Source organism: Barbus barbus (genome assembly GCF_936440315.1).
Source record: "Barbus barbus genome assembly, chromosome: 49".
Taxonomy (NCBI): Eukaryota; Metazoa; Chordata; class Actinopteri; order Cypriniformes; family Cyprinidae; genus Barbus; species Barbus barbus.
In genome coordinates, this window is record NC_136727.1 from 5,114,370 (window position 1) to 5,137,457 (window position 23,088).

A 23,088-nucleotide genomic window follows, 5' to 3' on the forward strand; every position below is an offset into this window, starting at 1 on the left:
TGCTCTAAATCTGATATGGCTGAAAAAAGGTTATTTATAATATTAGTAAATTACTAATATTAGTCTGTTTCTTTCTTATTCCGAGGTCACCGTAGCCACCCAGATCCAGACCTCTACAGCCAGGACACCTAGATGAGCCCCAGAGACTGATCCCCAGTGAAGACCCTGTCTCCAAGACGGCCATCGGGACAAGACCACAGGAACCAGATGAGTCCTTTGCACAATCTGACTCTGCTTTAGCCTAGATCTAAACTGCTGATTTTGTCTGGCCAGAGGAGAATGACACTATTTCGACAAACTATTTCCCCGTCTAAATACTGTAAAGCTGATATAAAGCCACCCAGCTTTAAATCAAGCCGATGTAAAGCTGCTTTGACACAATTTGCATTGTTAAAAGCGCTATACAAATATTGACTTGACTATAATCAAGGGTACCTTAATTTCTACCAACAATGCCACTGTAGCCAAAAAGATACAGAAGTTTTAGAGTGATAGTTCACCCCAAAATAAATTTGTCATCCTTACTCACCCTAAAGTTGTTCCAAACCTGCACGAGTTTCTTATTTTCTGACGGTAGCCATTGACTTCCATAGTATTTTTTGCTTACCAACATTCTTCAAAATATCTTTTGTGTTCAACAGCATTTTCGCTTCTTACGTTTATAATAAGAGATGCTACAAAGATATCTAGTCTCAAGCCAATTAAGTTTTTAAGTATAAAAAATCGTGTTTGGTCTCGTACTGTATCGCGTATCTTGTCAGTGTGTGCACTTGCTTGGCCATTTTTAGTGGGTCCAGCTGAATTGAAATGGTGATTTGCTGGATTGGTATAAAAAAGGTTATTATACCGCGGCAGTCGTCGTGTGAAGCCCTCTTACGTTGTATTCTGTTTATAATGAATGCCATTATAGCCTAATTTGTGTTTTACTTCATAGTTTAATATAACATTTTATAGCTACTCATTTTTTCATTCTTGTTTTGTAATACCGTTAAATATAAAGGGTTTGTTGTGGATTAAGGAGAACTAAATAATCTATATAGTGTTTATAATGTTTATAAATTTTTCATTATATTTACTGGTATTTAATATACATTTAAATTAATGCCATTGTATAAGGTTAACGGGTGTTTTTGGAGTAAGATCAATTTCTCTTTCATGAGATTACTTCCTGTTTTGGCCGAGTTATGTTTCTCCGTGTCGTAAACTCTAGGGGCGAGGCTTCTAAACCGGGGTGTTTTTAGGGCCGTAATATTCAAATGACGATTGTTTTCTGCCGCCACATTTATCAACGTACGATCTTTCGTACGATGGGATTGGCGGCATACGAATGTTTCGTAATTCACACGTGAGATCTGTCGTTGATTTGTGTGCACGGATCTGCGCTCGTTTCTACGTTAGATTGATAAATGAGGCCCAATGACACTTAACTGTATAAATCACCAGCAAATTTACCACAAATATATCAATGACATTCGAAATATCGTAAACCTCTATCTCCTTTGGTATCTGACATAATAAATGCACAACTTATACAACGTTAATAGCAATATCATATTTCCAAGCTAATAAGATTTTCAGTAAAGGGGTGGTTGGCTGCTTTTTTCTAGGCTTGATTGTGTTTATGGGGTGCAGTCGAACATGCGTTAATGCTTCGTTTTCAAAAAAACACATTTTGCACATAATTTACCTTTATTCCACACCGCTCCGTCCCTTCTCCTATAAACGCGGTGATCATTTCCTGCTTTTATGAAGCCCCTCGGCATCTTTGTTTCATTTGCCGCAGTTTACTCAGCTATTCGTCCGCGGTGATGCGTGTTGCATTAGCGCAGTCATATCTGACTATAACATATCATATAGCCAATAACATACTCTGACACATTTATTATTTTAACATTTTGGGAGGAGTAAAATTAGCATATGTGGTTTAAACAAACCAGATGCATTTACACTTGTCCAGTTTCGTCTGGAAAGTGGCCCAGACCACCTCCTGAAGTGGTTTGAGCGATCAGATTTAAATCAATCTCGAAAACGTTTCGGAGCTCATTTACACCTGGTCGTTTCATGAACGGATAGATATCCAATCAAAGAAATCGCATGAAGTGACCAGGTGTAAACAGGCCCATAAAGTGTATAATTGGAACACAGTTTATTGGAGCTGACGAGCTGATGATCAGGTGAGAGATAGAGAGAGAGATGCAGAGCAGGGGGACGCGAGGAACAGGATTAAGAACTGCTGCTTTAGAACATTGATTTTGAAACTTGTGAATCCATTAGAATCTTTAGAAGACAGGATCGCGATTCATATATGAATAGATATTTCCATGCACCTCTGGTTTTGACGGCATGGCTACAACTCTTCCTCTTCTCTACAGCAGCGCATCATGGCCTCGCCCTCTTTGCTGCATGTTCCCGGGGGCGGCGTTTATCAGGGTTTGTTACATCACAAACCAAGGAAGTAGCTTCTTGTAGTCCCTACAAGCCGTTTTTGTAGGCATTAAACTGCCATAATTTTAAAAGACAATATCTCTGTTTGCATTTAACTTTCAGTTCCGCAACTTTGCAGATATTATTTATGCTCAAACAGCAACATTAGTGAAGTGAAGTGACATACTGCCAAGTATGGTGACCCATACTCGGAATTCGTGCTCTGCATTTAACCCATCCAACGTGCACACACACACCGTGAACACACACACAGCAGTGAACACACACACACCGTGAACACACACACAGCAGTGAACACACACACACCGTGAACATACACCCGGAGCAGTGGGCAGCCATTTATGCTGCGGCGCCCGGGGAGCAGTTGGTGGTTCGGTGTCTTGCTCAAGGGCACCTCAGTCGTGGTATTGAGGGTGGAGAGAGCGCTGGACATTCACTCCCCCCACCTACAATCCCTGCCGGCCTGAGACTCGAACCCACAACCTTTGGATTACGAGTCCGACTGTCTAACCATTAGGCCACGACTTCCCAAGTCACATTACACACTAACTAACGTTAAAAAAAAGTGAAATCACAACCAACTGCCCCTTTAAAATGTTTTGTTAAGTGTAAAGTCTAAGTCAAGTATTTTCGAGAGCCCAACATAGGCTTTTGGTTCCTTTTAATCAAAAACATACACTGTTTCCCAGGAAAGTTTAAAAAAATGTTACGCCAATGCCTAATTTGTAAAGTAAATAAAAACTGAGGATGACCGCTATGCAAATAAACATCAACAGCAGCATGGCAAGTAGAACAACCGCGACTTACTTCTTTGGCAATGGTTCTGATTCCAGCAACGCTCGCCGAAATTCCCGTTGATGGTGGTCTGTTTGCAGGTTGTCATCCCCGTGATGGTACCCGGGCAAATGTCTCCGCACTCCCGCTCATCCTTGTTAGTCACAATGTAGTTGTCCTCCATCGAGTCGGAGATCTTGGACCAGTCGAGAGTGGACAAATAACAGAGGTTGGGGTTCTTCTCAATGCGTACCGCTCCTCGTGTGATGTTGGTCAGGCTGTGGAGGCCAATTTCCTTTAGCTGGATCATTTCAAACATGACCAGGGCATAGTTGAAGAAGAGGTTGTTGCCGCGGATGACGGTGAGGTTTGGGAAGAGGTCGCTCAGACTCTCCAGACCGTAGATGCGGAAGAGGAGCAGGTAATCTGTGATCACGACCAGCTTTGGGAAACTCAAGCCCCGGAAGTCCTCCAGTCTGGGCTTGAACATGAGCAGGATCTTCAGGTGGCCCTCAATCACTGTGCAGTTCTCCAGAACATGCAGGTGGGTCGCATTATTGCGGATATCTGTGCTGGGGCAAACTGCAACAAAAATACAAAGTTATTAGCATCTAAATAAAAGAAAAGTAATTGTTACATTTTGAAAGATTTAACCAAAATTGAAAATCGTTATTGTTCCAAATCTGTATGAGTTTCTTTCTTCTGTTGAACACAAAAGAAGATAATTTGAAGAATGTGCGCAAACACTTAGAAGGGGAAAAAATACTATGGATTAGCGTCAACTATTTGGTCACCAACATTCTTCAAAATATCTTCTTTTGTGTTCAACAGAAGACGGAAGTTCCTACAGATTTGGAGTGAAGTGAGGATAATCGAGGTCGACCAATTGATCGGCCGGCCGATTAATGGGGACGATTTTTGGCATTTTTTTAAATTAATCGGTATGGGCCGATTGTGCTGCAAACTAGGCCGATTTATAGGCAGGCGCATCTGCGGGCAGCTAAGCGTTATTGCATAACATGTACCGCATCTAAGCAACGGCAAACTTTTTTCACCACAGCGGAAGGCCTGCCTCTCTGTTCATTCGATTGGACATTGGAAAAAAAAACACGAATGCCTCCGGGTGCTTTTCCGCTCAGAGTTAGGTCTGTCAAAAAAAAATTGTATTTCGAATATAAACCATTAAAGCAGAATCCAGAAAAATGAAAAAAACTGAATTTGAGAAAAACAAAATGAAATTCCTAAAAATGTCAACTTTCAATACACTGTTGTTAAATTGTGTTTCATAATTTTCAATTAATTAGACATTTAACTGTCAAAAGGGGGGGGGAGATTACATTTTTAAAAAATTTAAATGTAATTTAAAATTTTTTTTAAACTGAAATGGAATTTAATGGAAAATGGAACATTTAAATGGAAAAAAATAAAACTGATTTTACAGGGCCCTAAAAATGTCACATAAAAATGAACTTCGGACGAAAACTATGGTAGGGGTGTCAAAAGTACCACTAAATAATCTTTTGGCTGATACAAGAAAAAAAAAAAAAAAGTCTGAAATATTCAAAATGTCTAACAAATCTGCCACTGTCTGTTATGCCATTAATATTAATCAAAATTGACAAAAAAACAGAAATTAACAATTTAATATATAACATAATTCGTTTTTAATTAATAATTAATTATTGAAGCAATGTTTACAAAATAGCTATGTTGGATTTTGTTGAAAACTGCAAAATTTAATAAAATTGAAGCTTTTTCAATAATAAATGTGTAATAAAAACAATTAAATAAATTATAATACAAATACGCTATTACAAAATATATATTCATCAATATTTACTAACAATTATATCTTAATTTTCCTATAAAATTTCCGCATGATATTCATGATGAAAAAATTGATTTGGTGATCAAACAAATGTGTATTCAGCTGCACTACACATGAACAAAAAAGACAAGTAAATTGCAAAAGGCGCGATTATTTGTACGGCAGCTGAACTCCCGCCACAATTTGACGACGGTGACAGCCCTAGCATAAACGAAGCGCACGTGAAGGCCGTCGTAACAGGAGCAAGAAAGATTATCAACACTGAATAATGCATAAAGCGTGTCTCTGCGCGGCTGCTTTTCGGAGTTCATTCATAATCCAAACCCGCACACACTGAGACGAGGCCGAGAGAATTCATTAGCAAAGCGCTTCGCGACAAGAGAGCATCTGCTAATGGAGAACATCAAGAAATCCTTTCAGAGCTGCTCCATTGATGCACCATCAAAAGAAATCTCTCAGGCCTTTTTCAAGGGGCGGGGGGTTTCCTCTGGTTTCGCACTGTAAATCATTACGAAATATTCATCTGAAACGCCGAAGTGTACAGAAACACCCATTTTAAGACATGACCAGACTAAATCATTAAAAAGAACAGTGGAACGTGTAATTTAGAGATTATAACGAATTCTCAGGGCAGGGGTGAAATCTCAACTCAAAGGACATCACTGGAAAACAGAGCTTTTCTGTCGAATGGGCTTCTCGAGGAGACAAAGAGAGCATGTGATTTGTGGTGTGAGCAGGTGTCAAAGTCTTTGAGACACTGCTGATCTCAACGGACTCTGTTTTTCCTCCTCGTTTGTGCAGATGGCAGTTATCAGGGTTAATGGTTTTCACATGGCAGCCTGAAATGGCAGTTTTACCTCATCTTATCATGATGTGATGGCCGATATGTATAAAACCTAAATAAAACCACATAGTTGCTGTTGATGACGAACATATGAAAAATTAATTGAACAAAACTAAAGCTCACAAGAGATTCAGGTGCTTCCTTCAAATACAGAATGCAAACTGTTTGGGTGATAATTCACAAAAAAACATGTCCAGGTCATATTACGCTCCAAAAACCAAAAAATAAATAAACTTAAGAACATTTTGCATAAAGAAAATGAAGACAAAAATACACCTTTAGAAAAAAAAAAAAAAAAAATTCATTTACATTGTTAAAATTTGTATATTTTAAAGGCAGTACACCTAATAGTACCATTATATATATATATATATATATATATATATATATATAGATATATATATATATATATATATATATATATATATATATATATATATAGTAGAATAGTTCATAAAACGTTTTGGGTAAATTTCACAAAAAAAAATCTGCAAGTCATTTTATACTCTAAAATATTTTTTAAAGCTTTTTAAAATAAAATCCTGTTTAATTTTTAATTTTTTTAATATATATTTATTAAGGTTACATTAGTATTAATTAATTTTTCAATCATTCCAGACCATATTATACTCCTAAAGTAATAATAAATTACATTTTGCAATAAAAATCATTTAAAAAAACGCATTTATTTTTAAAGAAGCCTTCACTTTCTCTAAGTTAAAATGATATAAAGGACAGTACAACTAATAAGACCATTAATACCATTAAAACTAAATTAATATACAATTTGTTTCGCATTACAGTAATGAAAATAAGAATAGTTCTCAAAACCCTAAAAATGGTCTTTAATTTCTTTCAAATTTTCCTCCGATTTTGAGGTTTAATATGGTCTGCAACAATTGTGCAAACCTGATTTCCCTAAAAGAACCTAATATTTCAGACTGACACACAGATCATTGATCTTGTAAAGGTCAGAAAAGCAACATTTGTACAAACTGAAGACCCCTCACCCTACAAGATCCTGAGTTTCTCAGCCAAACTCTAATATTACCACACACACACACGAGAAATGGTTACATCAGGTCCCTAAAGATAATTGAGCAAACATCATAAAACGGCAACATCTCTCCATAGCAACACGTCCCAGCATGCAGCAACACAGAGCACTTGCCAGACAAAAAAGCACTTCAGCCTGTTTACCTCTTGAGGAAAAGTCTGGAGGGGAAAGCCAAAATATAACACAACTAACAACTTGTAACAGTCTGGTACCAAACTCTAAGACTGCCAGAAGACAGTCACAACTTTGCTGAAACATTCCACATTTTCCACAGACAGTGTAATTAATAGACTAATAAATAAAGAGTAATTACAGGTATTTATTCGTTTGATTTTTCAACAAATATTAAACCAAAAGGTGTTGTTTTTATTTTTATTCATTTTATGCAAGATTCACAACCTTTGCAACCCTGTCACCCAACTTGGGACACATATTATAGTTTTTTTCTTAGATTTATTTTAAGATTAATTTTCGCCTTTATTATTATTATAGGACAGATCGGAGCTGACAGGAAGCGAAGTGGGAGAGAGATAAGGGGGCGGGATCTGGAAAGGTCCTCAGGCCGGGACATCTGTAGTGCAACGATGCTGTCCAGAAGGCTATCGGCACAGACGGAACACATGTTAACGTATTTATGTTACTTTTCAGATTTGGACAAATTTAACAAGCCTGAAATATAGACAATTTTATATGGAAAATTGAACCGGAGTTGAGACATCAATAAAACTTGGACAAAAGAGACTTGATTAAAACAGCAGGTGTGAGTGGTCGAATATGTCTCTCTAGACTTGTGATCCGATCGACCAAAACACATCTTAAAGGGATAGTTCACCCAAAAATGTAAATTGTGTCATTAATTACCCACCCTCGTGTCGTTCCAAACCCATAAACAGTGCTGCCTTTAAGCCCGTTAAGCCTTTGCGGGGCCCTGGGCTAACGCAGAAAAGTCGTAAGCTCTGGTATTTTTCTTCATTTCTGTTTTTTTTTTTCTCTTTTTAGTGCCACTGCCATATTTTCTTACATTTTCGTTCGACATGTTAAGGTGACGATGTCCTGTATGTACTGCATGTCCACTGTGACTCGATTCTGGTGCATGACAAAGATGTGCATAATTACCTTGTTCAAAACGTGTTTTAAAACGCAAAAGAGAATGGGCTCAGGGGGGCCCCTACTGTTCGGGGCCCTGGGCTGCAGCTCATGTTGCCCATTGGGATAATGCGGCCCTTCTTGGCACACAAAAAGTATTCTCGTAGCGTCGCAAAATTACGGTTGAACTATTTTAATGATGTCCTTACTGCGTTTCTGTACCTTGATCGTGGTAGGACACTTGCTGTCTATGGGTCAGAAAGCTCTTGGATTTCATCAGAAATATCTTAATTTGTGTTCTGAAGACGAACGAAGGTCTTACGGGTTAGGAGGGCGAGTAAATAATGACGGAGTTTTCATTTTTGGGTGAACTATCCCTTTAATATTCCCGGGGCCCGTTCTTCATACGTCAATAATTATATCCGAGATCAAATGATACATCCAAGATGATATCATCGCGCTAATCAGGATCTGGCTAATTCGGTTCTTCGAACGCACCTGTTGTTGATTATTAGTATGGCTGGATTGAGTTATCTGAAATAAATGCGCGTTCATAGGGGCTTTGTATCGATACTCAAAACCACGATCAGCAATGCAGCGATTGGCTGGCGGCAAAACAGCAGTGTAATGACATCATAGAATTAAAAAAAGACACCTGACGAAAAACTTTTCTGGAGTTTTATAAAGGAAACAGCCATGCGAACAAAACTACATGCTATAATAGATAAATGAAATGTGCACTGTTTTTATTAATTTATCTTTTACGCTTTCTATTTTTCAGACGCTTTTATCCAAAACGACTTACAATTGGGGAATACATAAAGCGATTAATCTTGAAGACGAAGTGCTCGTAACGCCAAGTCTCAGTCATTGTTCAAATAAGTACAAGCTCGCAAGGGAAGGAATAAATAACAAGAAAGTTTTTTTTGTTTTTTAAGTTTAGGATGAAGTCAAGTAGTGTCGAAAGATTTGAGTTTTCAGTAGTTGTTTGAAGATTGCCAGGGATCCAGCACTCCAGATAGGGGTGGGAAGATCATTCCACCAGTCAGGAACGGTGAACGAGAATGTTCTGGAAAGTGATTTTGAGCCTCTCTGTGATGGTACCACGAGGCGTCGCTCACTAGCAGATCTCAGACTTCTGGAGGGGATGTAGATTCGTAATAGTGAGTGGAAGTAGGCACGTGCTGAGTCTGTGGTTGTTTATAGGAGCTGTCACAGTAATCGCATGAGATTCAAATGAGTTGTAATTGCATAGGGGAGAGTAGGCGGAGTATTTCCAATTGTTTGAAATGAGCAGACCAGTGCACCCACCCCGGCCAACTTGACGTGGGGTGAGAGAGAGAGAGAAATTGTTAGAGACAGCTTCTGGACGAATCCAGGTCTCAGTCAAGACGGCTGGGTGTCTTGACTAATTTAAATATTAATATATTAACAATTTAATATTTAAATTAGGTTTTTATTTTATTACAACAACCGGAAGTTTTTTTCTTTTTAAACACAAAAACATAATAAAAAGCAACAAATTTGTAGTCTTACTTAAAGTACCTCTCAATTTTTACAGCCTCTAAATATAAAAATAACTTAAAATAATTGTAAAACTTTTTACTACAACAAATGTAAGGGTTTTTTTTTTAACAAAAACTAAATAAAAAGTAACACATTGTTGAAAGTACTATTTCAGTTTACTACAACTGGATTGTTTTTTTTACAAAAACAAAAAGCAAACAAAAAAAAACAATAACATGTTACAAAATTGTAGCCAAATTGTGAAGAAGAAAAAAAATAAAATAAATAAATTCTACAGCCCCCATAAATTCCTTTTATGCCACAACGCAACAACTCAATCTCTATTGCAGCACAGTGCTCAGATCTGAATGAGGACAAGGTTACATTTTATTGTGTTGGTCAACATTCCCAAGGTCAGCTGTAAACAGATCCGGAGCTTGCTTGTGTGATCGTATGAGACCTCACGCGCTCGTCTGTTCACACACTTCACAAACCTGCTCTTCACCCGTACGGCGTTTGGGACGCGTCCTGCCTCGGCCTGACTGAAAGCAGACACCCAGCCTTCATTTAGGAGCCTGATTTATAGGTGTCACTGCGGTGACGTCAGGTTATAGGTTGCTGCCCGTTTACGCCGCTGGGAATGAATATGGAGGACTTCGGAGATGTTGAAAAAAAGCTGAAGCTGGGGTGACAAAACAACTAACTTGATGGAGCCGATCAACAACAATTCTGAACAACGAAACCATTCAACAGTGGTACAAAAACTATGAGATCTGCAGTGCAAACAGGTCATCAACTTCAAAACATTGACAACAGCTGCAGAGTCGTAGAAAGCAAGAGAGAACTAGTGCATGAAGATCTAGAAAGATCTAGAGATAAACAACAGGCAGCGTGTCTGAAACTCAACGCTGCTGCTTATCATGCAAACCCATCAACCAGAGTGCAGACGAGTGTCAAAGTAACAGCTTTGCATTCAAACACACGCCGACTGACTTGCACAACATCCAAACGGCACCTGACCGCAGCCATGAGGGTCAACCGACGCTACCGAACTACAGAAAATAGACTAGGGCACAGGCTTAAAAGAAAGTTTGAGAGGCCGCGTTCTATAATATTCGTAATATATTCACAAAACAGCAGTAACAAAAATTTTTAATAATATTGTTACTGGATAAAGAAAATTTTACGGACAGACTGCTACTTGAAAACAAAAAAAAAAAAAATTAACGGTCAAATCTGACGAAACTACAGTAAAATACGATTTCACGAATCCAAAAACTAACTAAAATAAAAATAACAGCATAAATAACATTGTTTTAGTTTTAGATGTGTAGATGTACATGGAATTTAGTTTTTGCTTTGTTTTTAAACCTGTGCTAAACATGAAAATGATCACTTTAATCGTTATTATTATTATTTTAATATAGACTTTCTATAATTTTTTGAAAATGTTTTGAATTTCAGAACCTTTTTAATCGAAACATTTAGTGCATTAATTTGGCGGGCCTAAAATAACGAAAACTCAAATAAAAATCTAACACACTGAAATGAAGACTCAAAACAATAAATAAATAAAAATCTGAAAGACCACAACATTCCATTAACGAAGTCAACAATTTCGAAAATTTTATGAGTATATATTTTTTTCTTTCTGCCATGCTGTAAAATAAGTAAATAAATCCCAAATGTGGGACAATAATTGTAATAAGTGTTTTGTTTTTGTTTTATCACGACAAACTGAATCTTTTTAACATGAAAAAACATAATTGAAAAAGTAACCAACCCACAGAAAAAATAACTAACCCAAAGAAGACAACTAGTTTAGTTAAAAAAAACAAAACAAGTAAAACTATATTAAAATATACAAATAAAAACTAAATTAGAAACATAATAATAAACATATATAAACGCCTGTTCTGATAGAAGAAATTGATTTTAGCATAACTATTGTTGTACTGATCAATTGCAGGATTATTACAAGTTTCTTAATAACAAAAACAAATTTCAAATAAACCAAAATTGTAATAAAACTGTAATGGTATCTCAATGATACCAAAACAACACGGGCCAATCGGCATCTAGGACTGTTTTATAAGTGCTTATCTGAAGGCGGATTCATTCTGAGAAGCTTCTGTGGTTTAAACCAAACCAAAAGTCATCTTTCCAAAAGCTCTGGGCCAGCAGCTTGTGAGACACTAGAGCAGGGCCGTTAGTGAGTTTGCATAAGGGCCGAGGGCCACGCTAGAGAGACGAGGGGCCCACCAAAGGGGCGCTGCAGGTTAAAACCATTTCTCTTCCCCATCGGCACACATCGGGCCGGATAAAAGGGGGACACTTAAGCTGTAACATGAGCCTCGCTATCCATTACGTAAGGCGAGCGGGACGGTTAGCGATCACACACATGAATGGATGTGCCAATAGCCTCTTCTGTGAACACAAACACACGGTGGACAATGCTGTTGGAAATGTGACTTCCATAACAGGCCTGGAAATGAGGCTCGAGGGAGGAATCCTCAGCCTTCAACGGCCACTCCAGGATTCGCTTTCACACTCCGAGTGAGCGGCCAAACCTTTGCGCTTCGGCCTTATTCGACGAGAAAACGCAGCAGCCGTGTGACGATCACAATAAACAAGACGTCAGGAACGACTATCAAGGCTACAATATCCCACTGTTTACATGATGAGACGCTTCCTTATTTTTAGCCTCACATTCCCAATGGAGAATTTAATACGCTGCTAACAATAGTAACTAGCGCTTGGAAATTGGAGCATGATGGTTCTTACGCCACATGTCAGGAAGATCACGGCCGCTCGGAGAAGCCTTCGCTGATGCAGCTAAACTTCACTTGCATTGGCTTCCACAAAATTAAAGTTTATAACGTAATAAAGTTGCAAAGTCTACCACTGCGGATCTTACGAAGACGACGTCACCAGTATTTCACCAAAAAAACTAAAGAAGAGAAAAACACTAGTTTAATTCTCAATACTGTAATAATCAAATTTATCCTGTCTGGACGAGGTACATTTCGCAAATAAATTCAGCATAAACTTCATTTTTAAATTTTCAGGAAGTTAAAGTTTAACGAAATAACTAAAAATGGATTAAATGTGCTAAATTGTCATGGAAATCTCAACATGTTAAATAAATAAAATAAAAAAAGGTCCTAAAATAGGTTTAATTTTCTGGCAAAATAAGCTTAATTTTATTCATTTTTAAATAAATAAATATTATCAATACTGCAATAGTGTGATGAAATTCATACTTTCTGAACAGGATACATTATTGTAATTAATATTAGCAGAAATTAATTTTTTTTTTACAAATACTACCATGATGTATACTGATTGTAATTGACAAAAAAAATCTGCATCAGTTTTCAGCATTATTTTTTAAAGTTTATACTAAGTTAAGGTTTATTCATAGTATAACCTTACAGTAGCATAACCATAGTATAACTTTATAGTAATGAAAATTTAGCAATGAGAAATTGGGAGAAAAATGTGCTACATTTACATTTAAAAAGTCAAAGTGAAAATAAAAGTTACTAAAATAAGCCTGCTTTATATCTAAACAGGATATATTTAGTTTATTAGTTTTGAAATATGAGCCCAACTGACAGTTTTCACAAAATGTATGCATAAAATGAAGCAACATGCTGAGGTTCTGCCTCCCACAATGCAATGAGTCTATTTCCAAACATCTCCTTTAGTTTACATAAGCTATTACAGAGAATGGTCTGTTAGTTTGTGCAAATCTAAAGTCATCCTTTAGTAGAATCACTGAAATATCTAAATAATACAAAATAAACCAATCACCATTCCCAACATAAGATACAGAAAATGCATAAAATTGCAAAAAGATGCACTCAAACGTGAGCTCGAGAACATCCTGCATCATCAGCAGGAGCAATGGAATGAAAGGCTTGTTATTTAGGCTAGCTTTTGGTCAGCAGAAAATGCTTTTAGCCTAAACACAGGAAAAAAACAGTCTAGGTCTAAAAACGCCGAAGGCTTCATCTGTCAGGAGGCCGAGTCGCTACAAACAAGACATGAATTCGGTCCAAAACACGTCGCTTTTTGAGCAAAAAGAATGTATGGGGAAACAACGAGCGCATCAAATATCGATAGCTGTGGGGTGATTACGCTCTCTCTGAAAGACTTCTGCCCCCATTAACGCTGAAGAGACGCTAGAACACATTTCCGCGTGCTTCTAAAAGCAGCGCCGAGGCCCGCGGGGTCATCGGGGATGCGGCATCCGACAGCAGAGGTATGTTCTTCATAGCACGCCGCTCCAAAACCAGATGGGATCTGGCATCCTGACTATTTGGCTATTTCTTTCAAATACGCAGCCTAGCCAAAGCAGGCAGCCACTTTTCGAACACGCAATGCTTTCGCTAATAACCACCAACAAGGACTCGCAGTTAATTAGCGAGGTCTAGATTGGGATTTTTTCACTTCTCGGAGAAAATGTGACAGTTGGGCCAGAAATATTTTACAGAAAATTCTAATTCAAACAATGGGTGTAAGAATCTGAAACAAACGTGTTACTTTATGAATTGCGCTCTGATGCATTTCAGAACATACAACTGCATGAAAACCATCTCAAAACATACATATTTGAGTATTTATACATTATATGCTGCCGACGTGCTAAACTCACTCCAAAAAGTTTTCGCCTCCAGCAATAAATTTCATGAAAATTACAGTCAGACTCCCAAGATTTAGACTGATCTGCAAAGTTAAGATAGTTTAAAAAAAGGAAATTGTTTAACATGGCCTTATGATTGAAGCAATATAGAAAATATAGATGGAATCACGAAATCCATTCATAAAATTGGAATTTACTGTATAACGCAAAATGTTACAGAATTTGACTGTATTTGATAAAAATTGTATTAAAACAAATCCAGAACAATTAAAGCAGATAATATTAGCTTTAATATTAATAATAACAAAGCTAATAATACTAAATATAATAATAAAAAAATAAATCAAAGTTAGTTGTATTCAATTGTTTAGATATTGTTGATGTTATTAAAACATCATTATACAATTAAATAGAAATCTAGATTTTTAGATTTTTATTTAGAAATAATTAAACTTAGGAAAAAATAAAAACACAAACATTTTAACATTATTAAATTTTAATAAATAATTGTTAAATTGTCTAAGTTTCATGGTTTTGATTAATAAGACATGCTTTTTGATTACTCAAATTTAATTTAACCATACCAAAAAAGTAGTTTTTTTTTTTTTTTTTTAGAAAAGTATCATACAAATTAATAAGTTATTAAACAATTAAAAGTTCTATTAATTTAACTGATTAGACATTATTTCTGATTATAAATATTTAACTATACCATTTAATTATATACCAAAACAGAAACTGGGGAAAAAATAATTAAAAATGATTTCATAGGGCCCTAAAAATGTCATTTTTGTTCAACTTTTAATTAATGGTTGTTAAATCATAAAGGGTCCTAGTGGTTTCCATTACTCAGACATGCTTTTTGATTACTAAAATGTCGTTTAACCATTAAAACGGGATCCAGAAAATAACTCAATAAATAAAAATGGAATTTGGTAAATAATAAACATTTCATAGTGCCCTGGTAACTGCATGACATCATAAAATATGTCTGGGGAATTAGTTGTTGTTAGCACGCTAAATGTTGCTTAATTAAAAATTAGTTGAAAGGGGTGGATTTGCTACCAAAGATTTGAAGGCAATTACTGTCAGACTTCAGAAATATTTCAACGGTTCATCAGGAATAATGACTTTGCTCATTGCGTCACATCAAACCATGTGTATTGTATTGATTAAACATGTTTTGCATCGACGCCCCATAAGAAACACATTTCTACAAGCTGCTGTACCTTTTGCAGTGTAGTACATTAACCTCTTACGAGGACAAATGCAACTCACGCTATACGGCGTAATGTGTGTAGTGGGGCAAGAGAGTATAAAGGATTATTACGATGTTTTGTTACGTCAAACACTAAGCTCCCCACCGCCACCCCCGTGCGAAACGCACAATCATTTCAGCATTTGCTGCAAACGTGGTCACAACAGAGCATGTTAAAAGCAGCAGCAAAAAGCCGAAGAGACAAACGCCGATATTGATGAGTTCCTCATTGAGAGCGCTGACGGGCGCAGTGTGTTTGGGTGAGAGCGTGCGAGATGAATATGGCCATTGCAGTGCCGCTGGAATCAGTCCACGCAGTCACCGCAGGGAGAGGAGCGGCCCGGCGGCTGCAGGGAGACACAGGTCACTTTAATGGGCTGTTTGTCTGTTCTGGAGACCACCGGCTCAGACTGACTGCTGCTGGGTAAGACCACGTCTACCCATAAACCCACACGCTCTGTCAGACTCTATGCCTCATCGCGACGCAGCTTCGGGAGGCGTGTGTTTATCAGGGGTGAGCGAGAATCAAAGAGAATAGAATAAAAATCAAAGAGAACCAAATGAATAGAATCAGGAGGAACCAAATAGAACCGGAAACTAACAGAACAGAATCCAAAAGAAACTGAATCAATTAGAAACAAACAGAATTAAACTGAATGGAATCAAACAGAAACAGAAGGAACCAAATGAACAGAACAGAATGAAACAAACTTATAGAGCCAACCAAAAAAAAACAAAAATGAAACAAAATTTTTTTATATTTTATAAAATTAAAATAAATTAATTAAAAATGACCTTAAAAATAAAGAAAGAAACCGAAGCTCATCTCCAAGTGTAAATGTCAAATGCTATTTATTTTGCGGCACAATCCTTAAGCACAAACCTCTCCACTGCAAACTATACTTTCATAGCCGCTTCATAAACAACATTCAATATTCATGCATTTGTGAATATTTGGGCATGTAACCTGCAGCATTACACAGCAATGAAATATCAATTCATTACACCACGTCTAGCAGCTCAACTAATATTTCCACTATTTGTTTTTCCGTTAGACTGCCCTGGACACTAAACAGTTTTCGATTTTCAAACACACGAGATCATGTTGGTTTTTCCATTCTGGATATCCTTAACCCAAGCAAGGTGGGACACGTACAGAACCTGCAAACCCACAAATTGCTCACTGTCGTCTCAATGGACCCAACAGATCCAAAACCCAAGTCTGGATGGACCATATTTGGATTTATTTACAAACAATAAACGTCCAATTAGTAGAACATCGCTGCAGTACGTCGTCAAAAAAATAGCAGTTTCGTATGTGACGCCAACTTCTAAGCATCCCGTCTTTCATGGGCAGTTGGGCACTTGACGGACAGCTCAAAGTTTGCTGCTTTTAAACATGTAGCATGGCAAATGAAAAGGACTAAGCAAAGCAAATGAATAAAGCTGGGCCGAGTGTGCTTTACTTTATTAACAATAGATACTCTGTTTCCTTCGCCACTGTAGTAAACCACGGTTAATTTCTCGGCCTGGTTGGCTGCCAGGTGCAGTATGAGCCGTCGCCTAGGCGCTTGGCTCGCTGTAGTGTTTGGACACATTTCTGAAGTTTTCCGATCTGACACAATGAAAGACTAAAACATCAGGAGAAAGATTGTGCCACGAAACGGTTCTGTCTAAAATGATGCATTATGGTGGCGAACAGGTGATGAATCGCTGAATGTAAAGACATAAACCTTAAGAAAATCAACTATGGTTTTACTACAAATAAAAAAAAAAAAGTACAGTTAAACCATGGCAACCACAAATTAACCATGGTTTTGCTACACTAACGATAGTTTAACCATGATATTTGTAGTAAAACTGTGCATATGCAAATGGAAATAAATTTGCCCGAAATCACGGTTACTACAACTTTACTACAATAAACCTGTGGTAAATTTTCATTAGGGACAAGGCTACATAAATATCGCGTTCATCGCATCTGACTGGATAAACTAATGTTGTTGTATTTTACATGTCTTCGTTTCAAAAGAATACAATTTTTAACGATCTCATATTTCTGTCCAAACCTGCGCACGTTGTAAAAAATTATTTTCCTTAGTTGTGAATAAAGCCGTTATTAGAGTATGATTTCAGTTTTTCTACAACAAAATTTCAAGTTTCATTTAAATTGCTGTTTTTGTAATTATTTGTGAATTTTACTAACAATTTTAAATTTAACTGCAGCAATCATTTTTTAATCTACCAATTTAAAGCAAAGTGTATATTCTTTTGTTTGTAATTTGCTAAAGATTACATTTAATTTAATTAATAAATTACTAGTGCTTGTAAAGATTACTTTTAAGTAAGAATTTGATGACGGCAAAGGTAATCTAAACAGGAAATTGTGATGCGAATTAATAAAATACTGGTCAAAAACCAAAGTTTGGTAAATTTAATGTGTCTTTGATGACTAGAGGTTTTCATTGCTTTTATTCTTACTGACACCAGACTTTTGAGTTGTACTGTATCATGGTTTCCATAGAAAAATTAAGCAGCACAACTGCTTTCAACATTGATAATAATAATAAATGTTTCTGAAGCAGCAAATAATCATATTAGAATGATTTCTGAAGGATCATGTGGAAGTGAAAGCTGGAGTAATGATGCAGAAAATTCAGCTTTGCATAACAGGAATAAATTACATTTTAAAATGCATTCAAATAGAAAACAGTTATTTTAAATTCTAATAATATTTCACAATGTCAGATAAATGCAGCCTTGGTGAGCATGAGATGTCTTTCAATAACATTTTAAAAATGTATTTATTTCAAACTTATCATTTTATGTTGATTTTGAAACTGTAGTCTCAGTATAATCAAAAACTGAGCTTGCTAAACCAAGTTTACCGACCAAACATTATTTTTGCATAACTGGACTGGAAAACAAGCAGGCGCTGTAGGTGAATGAGTTTGTGTTCACACTTACAAACCGTCCAGGGCCGGATTATTGTAGCCGCTCATTGTTTGTACGTGTTATCCAGGCAGGACGGCTGCAAATACGTGTTGTATGAGGGGAAAAACAAAACGGTGAATGACAGTGAACTCTCTCACCTCCCTTTAAATGAGAAAAACTCCGGGATGACGTGCTGCCTGACAGCAGCGCTCGGGCACCAGGCCATAACCTCACAAAGACTGCCTCGGGTGGGGAACGCGGCCCAGTGACGGGAATGTTCACTTTTGTAACGTGGTCTATGGAATTACATGCAGAAAAGAACTAAAAATGAAGCAAATAACCTCTACGAGGAGAGTAAAACAGGTGGAGCCATCCAGTATAAAGACTCTAAACTCAATCCAGTTAGAGAGTAAAGACCTACGCTTCCACACGAGATTACGAGAGCAACAAAAACTTGGACGGCGTCCTGCTAGAGCGTGATCTAATTCTTCATCTGCAGCGACGTTTCCTAATGCGGTCAGGCTCAAGGCAATGAGATTTCAAGCTGAGAACAGAGCGGAGAGTAATACGACAGTTCATTTCATGTAAAATTACTTGAAAGGATTGGAGCTGGACTCTTCTGAAGCCTTGATCAAACAAAAACAAGTCAAACCAAACACTCTCAATTAGTTTTCACTCTTAAACTTCTTGCTAAATTCCTCCAAAAACAAAGATGTCATCGAAGGCAAAATTAAACATGCCATATTTCTGTGTGAAGACTCAGAGATATGAGGAAAAACTTTAACGAAGACAAAAACGTGTATCCAATGAATAATTTACAAGTCCAAAATATTAAGTAAACAGTCAATTCTGAATTCATGTACACTTAAATGCAATTATGCCTAGAATTTCATAAAGCCAGCATTTATCAAATACAAACTTCTTAAGCAAACTATGGTACCGACTCCTAACTTTTGTTTTGTTGCACATACAATTGATGCAATTAAGTTATAATTTTAAAAACTCTCTTTGATCTGATTTGGCAATCAGATCAAAGAGAAAACAAAAGCTTCATGTTTGTAATAAACAATTCCATCATTAAAATATTTTTTACTTTAAACTGGCTGCTTCTGGCCAAAATATGTGTTCATAATCCATAACAATGCTTACTTAAAAAACAAAAACAACAAAAAAAACATCCTATGTTGTCCTTTCAAATCAAAATCTACCAACATATTTGTTTTAACTGTTTTGGAACATTTTGTAAACAGTGTTTGATCTGTGCTTATTTCTCTCCTGATTCAGACAAGATATTATTGATGGACTAGGGTCATGTGGATTACTGTGATGTTTTTATCAGCTGTTTTGACTCTCATTCTGACGGCACCCATTCACTTCAATGGATCTATTGGTGAGCAATTGATGTACTGCTAAATTTCACCATATCTGTTGCAACGAAGAAACAAACTCATCTACAGCTTGAATAGCCTGAGGGTGAGTAAACTTTCAGCAAATGTTTATTTTGGTGAACTATTCCCCTAAAGCTCGTTTTCATTCATTGCCTCAGAATGTTTTCCTCCTGAGCTATCTGATAGTATTTACTTGCAGTGGCGAGAAAATCCTAATTTAATTTCCCCGCAAAGTAAAACAAATTAATGTCACCCCCTTAACCTTGCTGAAAGGTTTATTGGCAGAATAAAGATGAGTATCGCTCACATTTACGGCTCTGTAATTGAGGGAACAGCGCGTGTTTCACCACACACATCGAGATATGCCGTTCAGTATAGAAAACGGAGCCCGTCTTCACCTATTAAATTATTTTATACAATAACTTACTCTAAAAACAGCACTAACCACTGAAGAAAAACAAAGGTTCCTGCAGCTCAAATAGCAAAATACATCATTCAGCTTTAATATTTAACCCATTTATATTTGAATTCCTGTATTTATGTACTTATATATGACTGTTTAAAAAATGATATTACATTAATAATGTCCTAAAGGAACAGTTCACTAAAAATGCATTTTTTCTGAAAACGTCCTCGTGCAGAGGAGTTTGTTTCTTCATCAGATTTAGAGAAATTTAGCATTACATCACTTGCTCACCAATGGATCCTCTGCAGTGAATGGGTGCCGTCAATGAACATTAAGGCATTTTTGGTAAGTATTATTGATAGATGACTAATGCCGACAAATGGAACTTTATTGAAAAGTGTTAGCAAACTGTTTATTCCAGTGTTTATTAAATGTAACAATGGAATGTTGCAGCAGCTTAAAAAACAAGCCTCAAAACAAATCATAGAACTTCAATTTCGATTTCTCCCTTGGGATCTGATTAAAAATTAAGGTCAAAAGAACCCGGTTTCTGCCATATGGCAGCTCGCAAAATACATGTAAGCCATCAGGTAGCGTAACAGAGCTGCCAAAATTCTCTAAAGCCCACAAATGCTGGAGACAAGCTGTCTTTCCACCCTCTCGTATGTGCTGAAAGGGCCCCAACTCAACGCTTGCTGATCCCCGCATTACTAGCATGGTTTGACAGAGACATTATGGCATGAGCTCATTGACAGATAAAGCCGGACGGATACAAACAGCAACCAGCTCATCAGATCAGATTTTTCAGGCATGTTGTAAGAGGCATCGACCTCATTTGTGGCCCACAACCCAACATGGAGAACAGTGTCAATAAAAGAAACAAGCCGCCATGTATCTTTAGTCAATGAATATTGAGCAGAGGCAGGACTATGTTAAGACTGAACGAGTCAGTCGAATACGTCAATGTGGAAATGACGGCCCCTGAGAGGTGGAATAAGGGCAGGTTGCTCGGTTCACGCGCTGGAACATCTTGACACGGTAAAGCGAGGATGTAGAGTTAAAACTGATGTGTTCGTAATAAGACCACAAACAGAAAGAGTGGTTTAAAATGCATCATAAAACCTTCATTTAGAACTCAATATGAAGTTATATAACCGGTATCAAAAAGATTTTTGCTTATTGTTTCGTTAAAACAAATGTCAGTTTGTCTTATTATAGTTGTCACAAAATGTGTATGAAAAAGTGATTAAACAAAAGAAACCGTGATTAAAGACACGTCCACAACAAAAAACGATAACTACTGTATATAGTAGGGCTGTCAAAAAAATAAAAAAAAATTAAATCCACATACGAATGCAAAAGTTGCAGTACTATTTGTGATTGGTTTTTGGTCCTGTGTATTAAACTATGCATACATACATGATGGTTGTTTCTAATTATTTAAGCAGCATACTTATGCTTTATAAACATTATTTTAAACATTATGCACTTTTTTCAAAAGGTAGTCGTGTTATTTTATTACTTTGAAGAAACATGCATTAGTAATATTTTGCTCGATGTGCCCTCTTATGGCCTCAGGAGAGAAGCCAAAAGCTTTTTTTCCCCCTTATAATATTAAGTACAAAATTCGAATTTAGTTTTTCAGCCATCTTGACAGCCCTACTATATAAGCTTCCACACCAACGCAAAATAACATTCTGTTTATTAATAACACGCACTGCAGTTTTGTCGTCTGTCATTTTCAATTCTCATGATGGATTCTGATTGGCTGTCAATGTTTTCATTGTTCATCAGTTAGAACGTTTTCTGAAAATGATTCCAATTCTTTCGTTTTTCTGTCAACAACATCATCCCTCGTTTCCATTATAGTTGTGATGTGGAGAACGATTTTTAAAACTATATCGTTCAAGTTATCATCCTTAGTGTGAACTGGCCTTAGGTGTTATTTTTCGATATTTTTTGCAATTAAGGGGTTTTGTTTTTAAGGAAAATCAACAGCAATTGTGCTTTCCAAAACATGGAAAACATTTTTTACGAAAGAAAGAGCGATTGTTACTTTGCACTGTTTCTTTCGCAAAAATGTTTTGCAAACAACTGCAACTTTTCATTAAACGACTTTTTTCAAAGAAAAAAACAACATCTGTGTATTATTTTTATATTAAATGATTGATGAAGTTTCCATTATACATTTAAAATTATTTTGAAGTATTTTAATGCATAAAAGCATTTTAATAACTAATATCAAATAAAAAATAATGCATGCCTTATATGCATGCATTTAACGTTTCAAAGTGAATGTGAACAAACATGAAAAATAAGTTTTGTAGTAAGAATTTCTTTAGTTTCTTAAACATCTCTGGTCTTACTGTGCAGGAATCATCACTTTATATTATATTGAACAATGTTTACTTTCATATTCAGTCATCAAAGCGTACATCTGAATTTGCATTTCCACAGGCAACCAATGAAAGAATAGTTCAAACTCTAAATTCTGATTGGATGAGCCACATTCGAAGTCATTGTAAAATTACTTTTTTAATAAATACACACATTTTCTAAACTAATTTTTAAAAAATGGACACCTTTTACGCATGTATTTTTTTCCTTGTATGTGAATGTATGACAAATCAGTTCTGAAATAGGAACCTCTGAGAAAATGGCCACACAGCAATGAACAGAAGCCTGCAAAAACGCTCCAGTTTCCTGGGAAAAGCCCACCCTGGAGATCCAGAGAGCTGAACATAGAGCTCACATGCTACATGGCAAATGTTCAGATACATGACCTGGAAGACAAGAGGTCAGCAGGCAGCAGACGACGAAATGAGTCCCGAAACCCTCAACGGCAAGAGTACCTACAGGGTAGGCCACTTCAAAGACATTCCACACACTTGGAATTCTGGAAGACATACCAAGG

General features: G+C 36.7%; 1 protein-coding gene across 1 annotated transcript in view; it reads right to left on the minus strand.

The window, feature by feature from the left end:
* Positions 1-23,088, minus strand: part of LOC306867396 (insulin receptor-like) — a 75,404-nt gene that overhangs the window by 49,700 nt on the left and 2,616 nt on the right. Inside the window, exon 2 of the mRNA XM_079413018.1 lies at positions 3,253-3,801. Coding sequence (XP_079269144.1) covers positions 3,253-3,801 — 549 coding nt within the window. The remainder of the gene's footprint in view (positions 1-3,252; positions 3,802-23,088) is intronic.